Source organism: Haplochromis burtoni, unplaced genomic scaffold, assembly GCF_018398535.1.
Source record: "Haplochromis burtoni strain Fernald_Lab_line unplaced genomic scaffold, NCSU_Asbu1 Contig_530, whole genome shotgun sequence".
Taxonomy (NCBI): Eukaryota; Metazoa; Chordata; class Actinopteri; order Cichliformes; family Cichlidae; genus Haplochromis; species Haplochromis burtoni.
In genome coordinates, this window is record NW_024582891.1 from 163,897 (window position 1) to 181,081 (window position 17,185).

Sequence of the window (17,185 nt, forward strand, 5' to 3'; positions counted from 1 at the left end):
GTGTTTGATCTTATCCGATCTGTTGCCACAACACTTCCACTGCCTCCATCTTGATTTTTTTTGTATTTGCTTATTTTGGCAATTAAAATAATGAAATAATGTTAACAGACAACAGCATGTTGAAAATAAGTTCATACTTAACGACCCAGTAGATTTTGCACATGAGACAGAAATAAATAAAGGCCAGGGAAGAACATTATACTTACCAATGGAATGGTCTGGTCCAGTTGACTTTGTATACGCCAGGAAAGCAGCCAGAAGAAAGATTGATGAAAGAAGTTCAGCTCTGCCAACCACACCAGTGACCTGATGATAACAGTCGATCAACACAAGCGACCCAACCATAAAGATTTGGAAAGATGATTTCTTAAAATATACTTAAATGTTCAATGTTTGGTAATTCAAGTTGAAATGTAGATAAAAATTTCTGAAATAAGTTTGTAAAATAATACAGAAAAGTTTACTTTTCCTATTAGGAGATGCTATTCTATACCCATGCTACTTTGCCTCGACTCTGAAGCCACCACCACATGACCTCCATGTCTCAGACAACATATCTAATAACTCTGAGAACATTACACATGTGTCTTCGACTGACACGAACCAGAGCTCATGGTCTAAGGCTCTAAAAATAAAAATAAAAAGTTCTGTTCAACCCAAATCAACTGATGGGGAAGCAATTATATGTAACATAGTCTCTCTGACAGCAACGTCTGTCATTTAAGTACATGATGACTGCCCTCATGCGGAAGAAATATCATTATCAAGTTCTTAGAAAGAGACATACTCTAAGAACATAAAGGTCCCACAAATAGTTCTACAAAGCACTCACTAAAAGAAGAGGGGATTGTTTACACTTTAAGAATTCAACTGGCATCATGAGAGGGCTGCAGCTTCCAATAAATAGGGCTTGCCATGAAGATTCAAAACAAGCACAGGCACTGTGCTCTGACTGACCTAGTTGTCAACTAGTGGGAGAAGGAAAAAATGCTGGCAGCATTCAAGAGCCCCCTAAAATGTCTGATCAGTGCAATGTTACTTCAACAGAATCTTAGAAAGACTGATTACAGTTGGCTCAATTTACTGAAAATATTCAAACTACAAATTTAACTTCCCATCTATACAGAGTTGGCAACTCCATCCATCCAGATGGATGGAGTTACAAATTAGATACAAATTATTTAGTGTCATTTGTATCTAAAGATGTTTGAAGATATATATAAAAAAAAAAAACTGAAGTCTTCATTCAAAAAGACAGATCACCCCCCCCCAAAAAAAAAAAAAAAAAAAAAAAAAACTACTGAAAAAGACATGGGACACACAGGCACTCTTTGTATAAGCTTATAATGTAGGGACCTTCAGTGCTTGAAGCATAATTCAAAAAACAAATGATCCGTTCAGTGAGAGATTCCAGACGGTGATAACATGAAGGGCATTTGCTGGACTAACACTAAAGGCTCATTTGTGAGGCAAATTGTTTCCATTCAAGAAGTCTGAAAGACTGTGCATAGATTAGAGAACATGATGAGGAAGATAGGAACAGTGATGCATGCTGTGTAACAGTAGCACTCCACACCCAAGAAGCAGAATGTTTCCTTTGTTTTTTTACTCTGGTCAAGGCCTGTCTGGTCATCAGTTCAGCTATGTTCAAAAGGATGAAATACAAGTCCTAATTGGGGAAGAAGCTTTTCAGACAGTAGAATGAGATAAAGTTCAAATAAACAATAAGCTAAAGGGTTTTGATTTCCTATTAAGTTCAATAAGCTTTGTGTTACAGACAACATCCATGATAAGCTATAATAACTATCTTTATATTTCAAGAAGGAAAAAAAATGGAAGCAATAATTTTAAAGCATTTAAAGAATGTTAATGCAGCCTTAAACGACAACAGTAAAAACAGAGGTTTAATGTAACGTGTAGCACAAGTAAGTTAATGTCATGAGCATGAACAAAAGGGTTTACTTGAATAAGGTGGAGTTCCTTTTTGAGCAAGCCATAACAGGCAAGATGTGACAATTCAATTGCTGTTTATTGTCTGGTTCACTCTAACGCAATTTTAACAATCACTGAAATGCATTCAGATTGTATGCCACAGTGGACATGTTGGTGCAAAGCTAAGTTTCTGATTACTCTTAATGTCCTACAACGCTCCGTAAAGACACAAAGTCTTTATATGTAAAAACTGTTTCTATATTGAAGTCTCTTTAACACCTTGTTGCACATGTAGATTTCAAACTTCAAATGATCTCTGACCCCTTCCTAATTTCTTTTAATGCTTTTGACTTAATTCATATTTGTATTAGATGACCTAAATAAATAAAACATTCCACTATTAAATTACAAACTCATTTATTAAGGGAAAAATTTATCTAAACCTATCTGTCTCTATGTGGGAAAAAAAAAATCCCCCCCAAAACCGAATAATTTGTTGTACCACCATTGTAGCAACTGTTTGCAAGAACTGGTTTTTTCCATCTAAAGGAATTTTGGCCCATTCTTCTATGCAGAATTCTTTTAATTCAGCCACATTTACAGTGCAGTGAAAATACTTCTACAGCACTATCAAGTGAATTGCTCAGCTTAAGTTGGAATATTACAGGGCTACTCAACGTATTTCACAAAGCCACCTTTCTTGTTTTAAAGGAAGAGTGAAGGTGTGGCTAACATTACTGCTTATTTGGTTTGCAGTACTAGAGATCAAGTGGGACATCCAGTGGTTATAATTTCTGTGGAAAACCCAGTGCTTAGCTAGGGCAGCTTAGCTGGCTATGTTACCTCATAGCAAGAAGGACCTAGCTTCCAGTTCAGTGTTAGCACATTGCATGCTTGTACGAGTTCTCTCCAGAGACCCTGGCTGGATCCCACTGTCCAAAGGTTTGAAACTCGGTACCAAAGACAAGCATATGTAAGTTTAACTGGCAATTCTAAATTGGCCAGAAGTGTTTATTTAAACTAGAACGGTTGTGTATCTGTGTTATCCCTGCAACAGATTTGTGAACCATCCATGACAGGTCGTCCATGATAGCCAAGTGGAATGCTTAGTTATACAAACCCAGACAGATGTTCCTAAAGTTAAAAAAAAAAGTTAAAAAGTGACCTTGTATTCTATCTCATTTTTCCTAAAACTTTGCCTAACAAATGCTCATGAAAATGGTTAAAATAGCACATGAGAATGTTGAGGAAGTCAAGAGTTGGATTGCAGATGGGACTCAAGGACCACCTAACCAATGCCAATCATTTGCCTATAATTCCCAGTGGATCTGTCCCATCCGGTGGAGCATAACTTGATGAGATTACTTTAATTGAGAAAGTGAAAGATAAATTAGGAGTATTTCCAGTTACTTCTCTCACTAATTTACACTTTTTCCATGGACTTGTACGTGAACATAATTCTCAATTAGGCCAAATTAAATTTAATAAAACACATTTTTTAACATTTGCTCACAAAGCAATTGTACACTTACAGCTTCAGTGTGAATGGGATGCACAGCAAACAGTAATGCTGCCACTAAGCTGGAAGTCTTGTCCAGGAACAATCGGCACACTCGCAGGAAAAGCACACATACAACAGCATGTAAAATGACATTGAGCAGGTGGTAGGAAGCTGCGCTGAGTTCACTGAAGAGGTAGTTCAGTCGAAAGGTGAGTACTGTCAGGGGTCTGTAAGATTTATGACTCCGTTCCTGTAGTGGGACACATGTTGAAGGTTTATTTCTTTCTAAATTACTTTGAGTAACGACAAATGACAATGAGACAAATTTGATCCATAATATAAAATTCTAAAGAGAAATTACATAATCCCGTATTGAGTTTGAGTCTTCTTAAAGCTTACCTCAGCCATGGGTGTTCCCCAGAAATCATTGAGAAAAAGGTTGTGGATTGGGGTTGATGGGCGCAGATCCTTGTTGTCAAGGATTGCTGAGACATCATCAAACACAAACCCGCATGACAAGCTGTTCCAGTAACACCCCACCACCAGTCCACTCAAAAGTAAAATCTCCTTCCATGACACAACAGCCATTGCTGACCAAAGCCTTCATTGATCACTGTGCAGGACAACAAAAAATTTAGTATTATTACAATTTTGATGGCATGACGATTTGTGAAATAGACACGTATGAGTTCAAACTTATTTCATCATTGGACACATATTTTCACTTATAGTGCAACTTTGTGATGTACGGTGTATGTATCTTCTTAGCCCGATTCCTCATCACAGCACCCAGTAAATTAAATGGCATGCAAGCATTACTTCTTAGAGTGTGCCTCCCTGGTTTGTAGATAAAGCTACAGAGTCAGATGTAACTGGAAATATAACAGCTAAATTATAGAACGAATAAAAGTACAAATGAGTAAATTTGTGCTTATTTGTTGAAAAAACGAATAGTTACAGCTGGCAGCAAAAGCAAAGGAGGGCGTACTCCAACGCGCTGTCGTGGCCAGCTAATATTACTTGAGAGAATTAGCTACGAGAAATCGAACACCAGGTGTTTGATAAATGAAATTCAGTCGGCATTGTGACCAATCAATAATGGTTACATAATGGCACAAAAAGCCCAAAACAGCATGTAATGACAATTTCAGAGCCACCGTAGCTGCAACATAACATTAGCTAACGATGAAGCTAAATTAGCGGCTACAGCTAACTACCTTGTCGCTAACTACCTGTGTTTAGGCTGGATAAGGTGGGAAGAGAAGTAGCTTAGGTCTTTCTCACCGTGTCTATAACAGGGCTGGCAGTTGAGCTCATAAAACACACTTTAGCTGACAAAACGTAGACGGAATACACAGTTCATCAAGCGGCGTTCCATATGTGCTAAGTAGCTTTGGCGAATACCCACTATAACTTCCGGTGCAGAGGTGACCGCGCAAGTTGAACCTAGCCAGATTTGATGCTTTTTGTGGACTAACTGACGGAAATATGGACAGTACCGAGTTGCAAAACTGCGACGATACACTTTAATTACTTTATATTCACCGTCTCGCTACGGTTTAGTTAAGTTTCCGGGAACTTTACCGATTTTTTTGTAGTTTTCTTCTGGAGTAGCTTCATTAGCTAACTGTTGTTGTCAGCCGTAACCTAGCAGCCAATGCGTCTCTATTCTATAACCGTAAATTTAAGTGCCACATCGATGTTATATCAGTTCCTATTTAGCTAAGTCTTTTAAAAACACATCATGGCCAAGATGCCTGCAGCTCTTAATTGGGATAAAATGTTGAGAATTGACCCAGAAACCCTCAATGAACGCGACAAAGACGAAGTGGATACGGTCTTCGATCTGTTAGTTTTGGTAATGGCCCGTCGATGACATGCTATTTACTTCTGGACAAGAAGCAATGTTTTATATTTTTTAATTTGCAAATTCCATCAGCTCACTGAATGTCTGTCTTTGATGGTCGATGGAATAAAGACAGACTATAGTCCTGCTCATATTATTTTGAGTATAGCAATCACTTGATGATTGGTCAACAATTATGTACTTATGTATGCTAAATTTTTCATGCTTTCGGTGACCATTGGATACAACACATAACAATCTAACTTATGCTGAAAGCTCTTGATGAATTTGGCGCATAAGCCTGAGTACTGCGATTGAACCTTGATCAGTCTTTGTACACCTCGTCATATTACACGTATAAATATAGATTTTTTGGTCTAGGCAGTTGTGTCGTACAAGCATTGGTATTATGAGGTTGAATGACTCTACATTTGACTTTTCCCATGCAGACAGAAGAATGGGGTGTGAAGGATAAAGCTCCAGAGGACATTATTCAAGTCCTCAGGGTGTTTCAATCCCTCCTGAAGGTGTTCAGTTTTATTGTTTTTATATTCTGATCTCTCCCACGCACATCTGTGAACCACCCTACCAACATCTGTAATGTATTTTTAGGAAAGAAGAATATTCATAAAGGAGTCACACTACTGACCTTGGTGCTTTTACGTGTTTATGCATGATGAAATATTTCCTTTGAAATAATATTTGTTTCTCAACGTCTTCTCTACGTTTCTGTGTTAGATTAGAGATCGAGAACTTTCTGTTGCCTTCGACTTTATCGATGACATTGGTGTAAAACATGCTAGAAAAGGTTAGTATCATATAAAGTTTGTTAGACATTTTTCTTTTTTGTCTGTGAGGTTAAAAAACAACATCTGCATTATTTTTCTGTGTTTTAGAAAAAGAACTCTTGGCTAAAGTGTCACAGTTGGAACAAGAACAGAAGGTAAAACAAATCTAGTTTATATATATATATATATATATATATTTAAAAACTGTATATGTTATTGCTTACACATTATATATTGGGCATTTTTGTTGATCTGCTGAACTGTTATTTCTTCACATGGTTGAACTCAACCATCATTATGAATGTTTATGTTGTTTGATATTACTTTCTATGCTTACTTACTTCCTTTCAGCAGTGCCAACTCTTTCAGCCAATCATTGAACGTAACCCTCCTTATGAAGGGATTTGCTGTAGTGACCCCTAAGAAGATTACAGCTAATTCCTTGCGCACTCACAGAAATTGCTTATCGTTTGGAATTGTTAACCATTTTCAATTTTCCCAGGGTTGTGGATTGTCACTACTTATATATTCTGGTTGTTTTTATGCCTTAAAACGTGAACAGAATGTTGTTTAACAACTTGGTCATGGAAATGAACACATATGAACAGATGGAGGTAATAAGACACTAAGAGATTTCTTTGTGGGGGTTGTTTGGGTGTGCATCTTGTCTCCTGTTTATACTACTCAGCTCCACAGCACTGTGCAGAACACCGGCTTTATTAGAGATCAGATTTGGCACCTTGAGACCCAGTTGGAGCAAAGGGAGAATGAGGTGACCCAGTTAAAGAAAGAAATGGGGAAGGAAAAGAAAACCAATGAGGAGGTATGAGCACTTTACTTGCTGTAGGTAGACTTGCAAATGTTAGCTTATTAGTTTGCACATGTTATGTTGACAAAGCGCTGGTAAAAAAAACAAAAACAAAACATGCTGGTGAAAAGATTGAATGTTACGTTAAACTGAAAATATTTATGCATGGACAAATTTATATACAAAAACAACCAATACAAGAATACGATACAAATGGTTTGACTCATCTGTTGCTTTGCTAATCTTGTTTGACATTGTTTGCTTCCACCTTTCTATCGTTTTCTGATGGTTACAAGGCAACAACAGAACGCTTTCGATGTTTCTTGTAAAGTTGGTTTTGTCTTTCTAGTTGGTTGTGCAAGTAGAGAAGGCTGAGGAAGTCATCAAGAAGCTGAAAAGAGAGGTATTTGATAGTTGACATAACACTCGTCATTTCATTTCATCCCTTGTTTAGTTATGATCCATTCGTACTTCATTTAAAGCTTTTGTGTATTCATGCTTTACCTTCATTTTTTACTCATTATCTCCTTTTAATCTAGTCTTTTTTTCTGTCTCCATCTGTTCCGTGGTGTAGTTAGAAAAACTTAAGAGGAAGGTAAGAAACAAAGGTAGTGTAGTTAAGTAAAATGAGGAATAGTTTGTAGGTTTTGTAGCAATATAAAGGTGTACATGAGGCTTTTTTGCATCATAGCTTTTTATAAATGTACATACAAAAAGTGAATAGGATGATGATAAGAAGTATATCATATGCAATATGGGATCCTTAACATAATGGAATTTTAGCAGAATTTAGGGTTTTTTAAAGGGTTTAAGTTTTGATTTTTGTGCACAAAGTGAACTTGACTAACCTGATAGATTATAAATTATAACACATTTTATATTTAATATAGCATAAGGTGACACCTTCTAGACTGTGTGTTTTCTTATAAACTATCATAGTAAAATCCATCGCTGTTCAAAGTATACTGAAAAGCAGGACAGGCTTGTATTTCAGGGGCTTCGAAAGTCAATTTAGTGTTTCCATATTTGTGAGTGAGCAGAGGAAATTTTTTTTGGTTCATTTTCTGAACTGACATCTGTGTTGCCGCATCACATCAGAATGAGCAGCTCCAGCAGGATGTGGACTTTTATCGCGGAGAGCTGGACCAGAAAGAGCCTATGTCTTCAAAAGATGAGAATGCTGAGACTCAGAGGAAGCTCAACCTTGCCAACCGCCAGCTTTACCAATGTTTAGAAGACCTGCAGGTACTGAAAATCTGTTTGTTTACCATAAAATCTGGTCAACTAGGCAACAGACTGTTTTGTGCCAAGCTTGGCAATGGTGCCATGTATCGGATGCCCAAGGCCATCTTACACTGCCTCATACATGCAAGATTAGTGCTGTTTGTAATTGTTAATTAAGACCTTTACTGCATATATTTATGGCTTTCATTTTTTTTTTATTACATACTCTTTGTACTGCTGATTGATGTGTCTTAGACTACGCCCCCTAAAATGATGTTTATTGAATTATATTGTGTTTATTAGCGAGCAGAAGATGAAAACACACATCTGAAGACTGAGAATATACAGATGCAGAGAAGCCTGGAGGAATCTGTGAAGGAGATGGAGAAGATGACGGATGAGTACAATAAGTTGAAGATTGTGGTGCAGCAGACTGACTCCATTATGGACCAGCTTAGGAAGGAGCGAGATCATACAAAGCTTCAAGTAAGATCCTTCTCTTCCCATATGGAAAAGATATATATAAATCTTATAAAGTTTTTATCTGTCTTGTATGAAACTTGTATGAAAAGCATACAAGAGTGAAAACACATATAAGATCCCTTGAAAAATTATATAATGAAACTTGTATGTTTTGTATACTTACTAAAAAAATATATGAAAGTAATGAGAAAGTGGCCACTTTCATGAGTAAATCATATATGTTTTTACTATTTCTTTTCCATATGGGTTCACATACTGTTTTTTTAATGGAGATAAGTTACCTGAATCCATTTATTATGTCACACTCTGCAATTTTTTAAGCTGATAAAATAATGTTTGCGTGCAAGGTACAGAATCATGGCTCCACTTTTTATGTGCAGGTCAGAGAGTTAACAGATAAGATTCATAGCATGACTGAGGAGAACGACCCTATTATGGCAGCTGTCAATGCCAAAGTGGAGGAGTGGAAGGTAAGCATTTAAACTTACTCTCCAAAGGGCAAGTTTTATTTGTTTAGTTTATTTCCTTTAAGCAGGTGCATTCAAGGAAAAACCTGCAACCTTAACCCTTACACCAAGGGGCTTCTGGTGCCTCTGTTAATCTTCACTTCTCCGCTTAAAACAAAGGATCACTGAACATTAATACTAATATTGATTAATACAACATTTACCTATGGGTATCCCTACATAGGGGACTAGTCTCTTCACTGCCTCTTCACATAGTTTAAAACTACAACCCAAATTGTAGAAAAGACTTACAAATCTCATTGATCAATGTTTTACTCACAGTAGAACACAGAAAACATATCAAATGGTTAAACTGAGAAAATGTAACACTAGGAAATAAGGCAATTTTGAACATGTTGCAAAATATTAGACAGGCCTATATTTACCACTGTGTAACAGTCATTTTCATAAACATCTGATAATTGAGAAGACCAGTTCCTGGACTCTGGGAAAGTAATATTGTCTCATTTTTCTCTGATAGAGGATTCTAGCTGTTTCACAGTTAACAGCAGTTTATTTTCTCATTTCATAATGAGCCAAATGTTTTTGGCTGGTAAAAAATCGTTCACTCTTTGGAGTCTTCAACTTCAAAGTTATAACAGATGAAGTATGGGGCTTAGCATTGTCTTGCTGAAATGTGCAAGCCCTGTGTTGCTCTATATTTTTTTTAATGCGGTGCTGTCTGTGGGGCTGAAGATCAGAGGCACCCAGTACTGGTATTCAGCCGTCTCTTCTGGATTTCTCCAAATTTTCTGAATCTTTTGATGATGATATGTGCTGTAGATATTTAAAGTAGTTAAACATTTTTCTCACTTCCACAATTTTTTAGACAGACTGGTGAAGATCTTGCCCATCTTTATTTCTGAGAAACTTTGCCTCTATAAGATGCTCTTATAATAGTCTGGTGTCTCACTGACCTGTGGCCAGTTAACCTAGTTAGCTGCAAAATGTCCCTCCAGATGTATCTTTTTGGTACCATTTCAAGTTTTTTGTTGCACTCATCCCACCTTTTTAAACATGTGTGCTGCAATTGAATTCAAAGTGAGTTTCTATTTTTCAGGAAATACTAAAATGTCTAACTTTGAACATTTGATATGTTTTCTGGTGAATGAGATATGGGTATGTGAGCTTTGCAGATTCTGTTTTCATTTAAAGTTTGAACAGCATCCTAGCCTTTTTGAAATTGTGATTGTGAATAAATACTTAAGCTATGAATCTTTCATCTGTTTTATCTGGTTCTTACAGCTGGTACAGTGTTCTCAGGTTTCAAAGTCTCACCTTTACTTTTCCAAGAACACTGCTTGTCAATGTGGCCAGATTGCTCAGTCTTTCTCTTCTCGCACCATTGAACCTTCTTCTTGAAGGCATTGTCCATGTGGGCACCTGCAAATTTCAGTCACTGAGTTCATCACTGAGTTTTGTTAAACTATTCTACAGGACTAACATGAGTTTACTTTTGTTGTTCCTGATAGCGAGTGCTGTCTGGGAAGGACGATGAAATTTTGGTGTACCAGCAGATGATTCGTGACTTGAGGGAAAAGCTGCGTTCAGCACAGCTGGACTTGGACAAAAGCAACATTCTGGCCTTGCAGCAGGTCTGTTCAAAAATAGGGATGAAATAATCTCATTTGTGTATAAACATTTCTGACTTTCATCTCCTGCCATTGTGGTGCACTGAATGTAGGTGATTGTGTAATCATGGCGACAGTTTTGTTTACGTGAACACAAAAACCCGAGCTCAGCATAGGAATGCAACTTTTACCTTATCTTAAAAGTGATTTGGGGACGTTTTAGAACACGTTTCACCACAGACTTTGTTATTAATGGATCTGAGTGTTGTGCTTGGATATACATCTATGTTATTTTATGTCACCTTATCATAGAAAAGATTTTTGTTTTACCCACATTTTTTTTCTGAGGACGTTTGCTTAAATAGAAAGAAAAGCATACTTTTACTTCACTGTTGCCAAAAAAGTAAAACTAAAACAAAACAGTTTGTTACAGATATAATTCTTATCAACCTTATATGCATAAATAAAATACTGTGATAAAATAACCCTATGTACATCTTAAATGCTCGGGGGGGGGTCATTGTTTATACATTTATTTTTATTCTTTGGAACAGGGGCATCCTAATTTGGAGGTTATAGTCATATCTTGTTTTCCACCTATCTGTATCTATGTGTATGTCATGTTTCTTCTTTTGGTTCTCTCTCTTTGCCCTGTCTTTACATATAAATCTATCCTTCCTTCCATGTCTCTTGCTGCCCTGGGTCAGGTCATATATGAGCTCTGCGCTGTAAGTTTCATCCATCGTGGGCCTCTTATCTTGTAACCTCCCCTTGTTTTCGGTCCATAACGTTCTCCAACAATGAATGTGTAAATATTTATGTGTGCCACAGCTGTGTAAAATGTGTCTAACATTGAAATCCTGATAATTCTGTGTTTTGTGTTGTGTTGTGTTTTGATTTTGTGGTGAATATCCTAAAGGCTGTCCAAGAGCGTGACAATCAGATCAAGATGCTGAGTGAGCAGGTGGAGCAGTATACAGGGGAAATGGAGAGGCACACCCTACTTATTGAGGAGCTAAAGACATCTACGAAGAAAGACAGAGGTTTATACATCCCTGTTTAATTTATCAAATGTTGTTCATTAGCCTCTCTTCTGACAGTTGTTGATTGCAGACATTTGTAGTTACGGGGAATGCCCAAAAAGAGCAAACTGTAGACCAACAGGTTAAGTTAACCTTAAAAAAATACCAAACATCCAAATATAATCATCATAAAAGATATATGTTCTGAATATATCTGAAATTTTGAGATAGATGTTTTGGTTTTGGTTTTATGTTGGGTTTTTTTTGTTTGTTTGTTTGTTTTTTTTACATTTTTGAGATTCATGATTAAACTAAAATTTAAACTGTTTAAATTAGAACTGATAAAACATGGTTGCATGCCTAAGAAGGTAAATGGCTCAGAACTTGCAGGTGCCACTGAGCAGTTTATGTATTTTAATGTGAGTCAGATTTTTCCCAAGTGTTTTTTTTTTCTTTAAACAGAGCAAGGGATTTTGGACATAACATTTCTTAGCATATTAGCTTTTTGGATTTTTTTTTTTGTTACCAGTGTCAGTGTTATTAGCCCCCGAAAAACTGACCTTTAATTGAGACATAGGAGAAACCACAAACCACTGATGTGCAATGAAGAGTTTAAAGCTTATGCTCAAAGCTTGTAACATCAAGTTAAAACTGAGTGTCATCATCAGTGTTTCCAAGTATCAAGAACTGGAGCAATCATCAAGAATTCCAAGGAGTTGCCACAAAGCCTGGAAGTGAAAGATTTCAAAGAAAGAAAACTAGTGAGAAATGTGCTCAGACATAAGTGAACGACTTAAAAAAAAAGTGGGAATTGTAGTCTCAAAGAAGACAGTCACTAGAACCTTGCACAGGAGTGAACTCCTAGGTTGCAGTCAGCCTGGAGAAAGATTATGCACACTGGAAACTCGGCCTTTGAGACGAAACTAGAGCTCTTTGGCCTCAGAGATGTTGTTTATGTTTGGAGGAAGAAGGGAAAAGTGTAAAATCAAAAGAAAATCACAGTGCCATATTATGCTATAGGGTGCATCTGGCTTGTCATTTTGTCTTCCAGCACATCATGATCCCAGCACGTAGTAGCATCCAGAAATCCAAAGTGAACTTTACTGTATGGCTTCCAGAAAGCCCTGACTTGAATCCCTTTGAAAATGTGCATTGTAAACTGAAGACAAAATTTCTGCCAGAAAACCATCAAATCTGGAGGAACTTGAGAGATTTGCCAAAGAACAATGGGCTGAAATTGCTCAGGAAACATGTGTGAGACTGTTGTTAAAAGGCTGTTTATTCAGCAAAAAAAACTGGTGATTGGGTTCATCATTTTGACCCTGGTAGTTTTAGCTTTTTGTAAAAGAATTTTGCCTCATATATCTGTCTGTCTATCTATCCACACACACACATATATATATATATATATATGCATAATTACAATTACATTTGTCATTTGTTCTTGAAGGCCTCCCACCTACCTTACAGCAGAAGAAAATGGAGGGGCTGAAGTTAAAGCTAGAAGCTGCAGAGACAAGAGCAACGGAAGCAGAGCATGCGGTAAAACTAGCAGAAGATCATGCTGAGGAAAAAGACAAAGCACTTATTGAGGCTTCAAACCGCTTGAGCCAATATGAGTCTGTAAGTCTGCAAACATATTTTTTGTTCCTCATTTTTTTCTGTTTTATTTTGGTTTTTTATTTTGGCTTTCAGTAAAATGTTTTCAGCCAAATTAAATTATTTGTGACTTAATTTCCAGGAATTGATGCATGTGATTTTTTTTTTCATTCCCCATCCATCCTCACTTTTAATAGAGACATTGAAATGACAATGTGACTATGGTGTGATCCACGTGCTTTTTTTGGTCTACAAACATGGTGTTTGTTTTTCACCATGCCAAATCACATCCTGATTTCCACAAAAAGCATATGAGTTAAAAACAAGGAAAAAAGACATTTAGACAAGACTTGCTTTTTGGTGAATGAAACACTTTGAACAACAACTTGGTTTCTGTTTTACAGGGCACTTATGGCCTGGAAGCAGCCATTGCAGAGATCAAAGAGTGTAAAAATCTAATTAGAGAGAGAGAATGTGAGGCAGAGGCCATGACCAAAGAGATCAACCAGCTTGAGATGAGAATCAATGACCTCATGGACGAAAACGAAGGTTTTAGAGAAAAACTAGGTCAGATGGGGGTTTTTTTTGGGTTTTTTTTTAACTCGAATGGTCACATTGCTCAGTATATTTAGACAACACTCACTGACGTGGAACTATAAAATTAATTTATCTTTTGTTTATACTGATCTTGACTCCGAAGGTCTGGAACCAAAGCAGGAAGTGGATCTGACAGAGTTTAGGCGTGCCACAGATCTCAGACAGCGCCGGTACAAAGCAGAAAACCAAGTGCTCACCAAAGAGGTATAGTGGGAATTATACTGGTTAAAGCCAATATTTTTATATGTAATTTTGCTCATGAGCGTCTTCTACTAACACCCTGATTATTTTCTAGATTGAACGACTTGAAGAGGAAAGACTGGAATTAAAGAAACAAATCAGACGCATGGTGAAGGAAAGAGGTGACATTAAAATCACTCGGTTTAATTCCACAGATTGTTCCTTTAAAAAGTATATTTGTATGTCAGCAACTCTTTTCACCCATTCTGAAAAGCTCATGTGTAGTTGGTTCACCACATCTATCGTGTAAGGCAGGGGTCGGCAACCTTTCTGATGATGAGTGCCATCTAAAATTGTATCAGAAGTCAGTGTGCCATATGATTGCATTAGCAATAAATGTAATAATGCTCTATATGAACAGTTACACACTATATAGAACAACTTTATAGAATTATATTTGTTCGCAGATGTTGGCAGCTATCAGCGAATAGTTATCAGCTGTTTTGAAACAAAAAAAAGACACTTTTTATCCATAACAAGAACTCCATAACAGCAAATGAACTGTACAACAGAAAATGTGTGTTTGTTAATACAGAGATACACATGTTAATGTGATCTCTCGTCTCCCACTCAGAGACTCAGGTCTCCGTGTGTCCAGCATTCAGACGGCTACCTGAGGACACTCCTGTGAGAGAAAATCTGCTCACACAGATATGTAGAACCAAATACTCTCAACAAGGCCTCTGCAATGTTCTGAAGACAGTTAAACTTGTCAGGTAGTGATGTCCAGCAGGTGAAAATACAAGCTCCATGAACACGCACAGCTGTGGATTCCAGCTGCGTTTGTAGTTCTGCAAACTTTGACCCCCACAGAGTCGAACTTTTCAGTTCAATCAGCTGTATTTCTATGTCCTCTGTCCAGCCAGTTAATGCGAGACAAATCTAGCTGCTCATTAAAGCTTTCTGGTTTGATCAGAAAAGAAAACATTGGTCCATACACCTGAAAGTCCTGAAAACGCATTGTGAATTCTGTCTTGAGTCTACGGCTGTATTGGTGTATTTCTGCGGTGCTGATGCTGCGCTGAGCGGACAGCTCCTGAAGCATTTCAGAATCAGAATCAGAATACTTTATTAATCCCGAAGGAAATTTGAAGTGTTGGAATGTGGAAATTTCAACATCGCTTGAAAAAACTGCCAGCTAGCCACATCCCTGTTATTTTTAGCCAACTATAAGTTGAATCTGGTAGTTGGGGTTGTTAGCTAAGATACCGTCAGTAAGAATTGGCACAACTATGCGAGCTCATTTGCGATGTGCACCACTGGCCTGGCCAATAATTTTTTAATGCACCTTCTCAGATTAATTCACTGTGCGTTGTGCGCCGTGCCATCAGTTAACCCAGCTGGCGCACGTGCCCAGGGTTGCCGACTCCTGATGTAATGTCTCCACAAACAGGCACATAGGCCTCAGTAAGGAGCCTTGTCCACTATGTTAATGTGAAATTTATGTCTCTCAAATCCAGTTGTCCCCTATTATATACACAGACATGAAACCTACTACACTCCTTTAAGGTTCCCGGTCAGACCAAACTCATTTTCATCCTTTTGTGACACTTGCTGTCAGTTTTAATGGAAGGGACATATGAACACATTGGCCCGATGATATCTTTTCCTTGCAGGGTTTTTCCACCTAAAATGTATTTGTTTGAACCAAATCTATTGGTTTAGCTTGTACAAAAGGAAGACATTTAGCTATTTTTCTCCTGACTTCTCTTAAATTTTGAGTTTTGTTTCAGACATACATTTTAAAAAATGTTGCTCTTAATCAGCTGTGTCTACAGGGATTCCACAGTCAAGCTTACTGCTGGAGGAAGATGTTAGACCGAGCAGGGCGGCACAGCTGTCGCTCAATCAGAGTGGCATGTACACAGATGAAGAAACCAGGCGCAAAGTAAGACTCTCAGTAGTGACATCACCTCTTGCCACCTGACTTAGTGCCCTATATTAAAAAAGAAACATTCTCATCAAGCAAACTAAGTGAGAATTATAATTTTATTTCATATTATTCAGTGAAGAACGCACCCTTTGTTGCATATTGCTTCCCATGGAAAAATTATGTCAAAGTTTTCAGGGTTTTTAATTTGAAACATTACGTTAACACTGCATTTCAGAATGAGTACCTTGAAAAAGAGTTAAGCAAAAAGGAGCGAGAGCTGGAACTTCACCGGACCCAGTTTCAGGTCAAATGTAAGTGTAGTCCTGCTCTGACTTCCACTTAAAGTTCACACAGATGTTTTTACACTTGAGTCACTGTAGCATCTGTACATTATGTAATGAGACGATGATCAATGCAATATATACTGTATTGCCAAAAGTATTCACTCACCCATCCAAAAGATTGAATTCAGGTGTTCCAATCACTCTTAGGCATAAAGACTGCTTTTACATATGTTCATGAAAGAATGGCTCGCTCTCTGGAGCTCAGTGAATTTTAGTGTGGAACCGTGATACAATTGGCAGATTGTGATTGGCAATCCATAATCTGATGTATGAGTCTAGGTTTGGCGGTTGCCAGGAGAACAGTACTTGTCTGACTGCATTGTGTCAAATGTCAAGTTGCAAATCTGGTGGAGAGGGGATTATGGTGTGGGGTTGTTTTTCAGGAGTTGGGCTCAGCCCCTTTGCTCCAGTGAAAAAAAACTCTCAATGCTTCAGCAAGATATTTTGGACAATTTCATGCACCCATGCAGTCTTGTGGGAAGAGTCTGGGGACGGGCCCTTCCTGTTCCAACTTGACTGTGTACCAGGGTACAAAGCAAGGTCTGTAAAGACATAGAAGAACAAGTTTGGTGTGGAAGAACTTGACTGGCCTGCACAGAGTCCTGACATTAACCTGACAGAACATCTTTGGGATGAATTAAAGGGGAAGCTTCTGAAAGAATGGTAAAAAAATTCCCATACACACTCCTAAACCTTACGGAAAGCCTTCCCAGACGAGTTGAAGCTCTTACAGCTGCAAAGACATCACATTAAACCCTTTGGATTAAGAATGGGATCCCACTCAAGTTCATTTGTGTGTGTGTGTGTGTGTGTGTGTGTGTGTGTGTGTGTGTGTGTGTGTGTGTGTGTGT

The 17,185-nt window shown here is 37.7% G+C and overlaps 2 protein-coding genes across 10 annotated transcripts in view; one reads left to right on the plus strand and one right to left on the minus strand.

Moving 5' to 3' along the window:
• Positions 1–5,097, minus strand: part of tmtc3 (transmembrane O-mannosyltransferase targeting cadherins 3) — a 28,768-nt gene extending 23,671 nt beyond the window's left edge. The window contains exons 1-4 of one of the 2 annotated variants that reach the window (XM_005947508.3): positions 5,018–5,097; positions 3,833–4,046; positions 3,465–3,683; positions 207–306 (exon numbers count right to left, since the gene is read on the minus strand). In XM_005947508.3, the coding sequence (XP_005947570.1) occupies positions 207–306; positions 3,465–3,683; positions 3,833–4,021 (508 nt within the window). In that variant the 5' untranslated portion in view covers positions 4,022–4,046; positions 5,018–5,097. Of the gene's footprint in view, positions 1–206; positions 307–3,464; positions 3,684–3,832; positions 4,047–4,717; positions 4,853–5,017 lie in introns of those variants that run through there. The other variant, XM_005947507.3, reaches the window with a different exon arrangement.
• A 57-nt stretch (positions 5,098–5,154) lies between these two features.
• cep290 (centrosomal protein 290) overlaps positions 5,155–17,185 on the plus strand; it is a 39,074-nt gene continuing 27,043 nt past the window's right edge. For 3 of the 8 annotated variants that reach the window (XM_042214199.1, XM_042214205.1, XM_042214204.1), the window contains exons 1-19: positions 5,155–5,291; positions 5,729–5,806; positions 6,018–6,087; positions 6,176–6,222; positions 6,756–6,890; positions 7,225–7,278; positions 7,450–7,470; positions 7,974–8,120; positions 8,403–8,585; positions 8,963–9,052; positions 10,561–10,683; positions 11,367–11,387; positions 11,579–11,702; positions 13,132–13,304; positions 13,685–13,847; positions 13,981–14,081; positions 14,173–14,239; positions 15,884–16,005; positions 16,226–16,301. In XM_042214199.1, coding sequence (XP_042070133.1) covers positions 5,178–5,291; positions 5,729–5,806; positions 6,018–6,087; positions 6,176–6,222; positions 6,756–6,890; positions 7,225–7,278; positions 7,450–7,470; positions 7,974–8,120; positions 8,403–8,585; positions 8,963–9,052; positions 10,561–10,683; positions 11,367–11,387; positions 11,579–11,702; positions 13,132–13,304; positions 13,685–13,847; positions 13,981–14,081; positions 14,173–14,239; positions 15,884–16,005; positions 16,226–16,301 — 1,909 coding nt within the window. In that variant the 5' untranslated portion in view covers positions 5,155–5,177. The remainder of the gene's footprint in view (positions 5,292–5,728; positions 5,807–6,017; positions 6,088–6,175; positions 6,223–6,755; positions 6,891–7,224; positions 7,279–7,449; positions 7,471–7,973; positions 8,121–8,402; positions 8,586–8,962; positions 9,053–10,560; positions 10,684–11,366; positions 11,388–11,578; positions 11,703–13,131; positions 13,305–13,684; positions 13,848–13,980; positions 14,082–14,172; positions 14,240–15,883; positions 16,006–16,225; positions 16,302–17,185) is intronic. The other 5 variants (XM_042214201.1, XM_005947502.3, XM_042214200.1 and 2 more) reach the window with 4 other exon arrangements.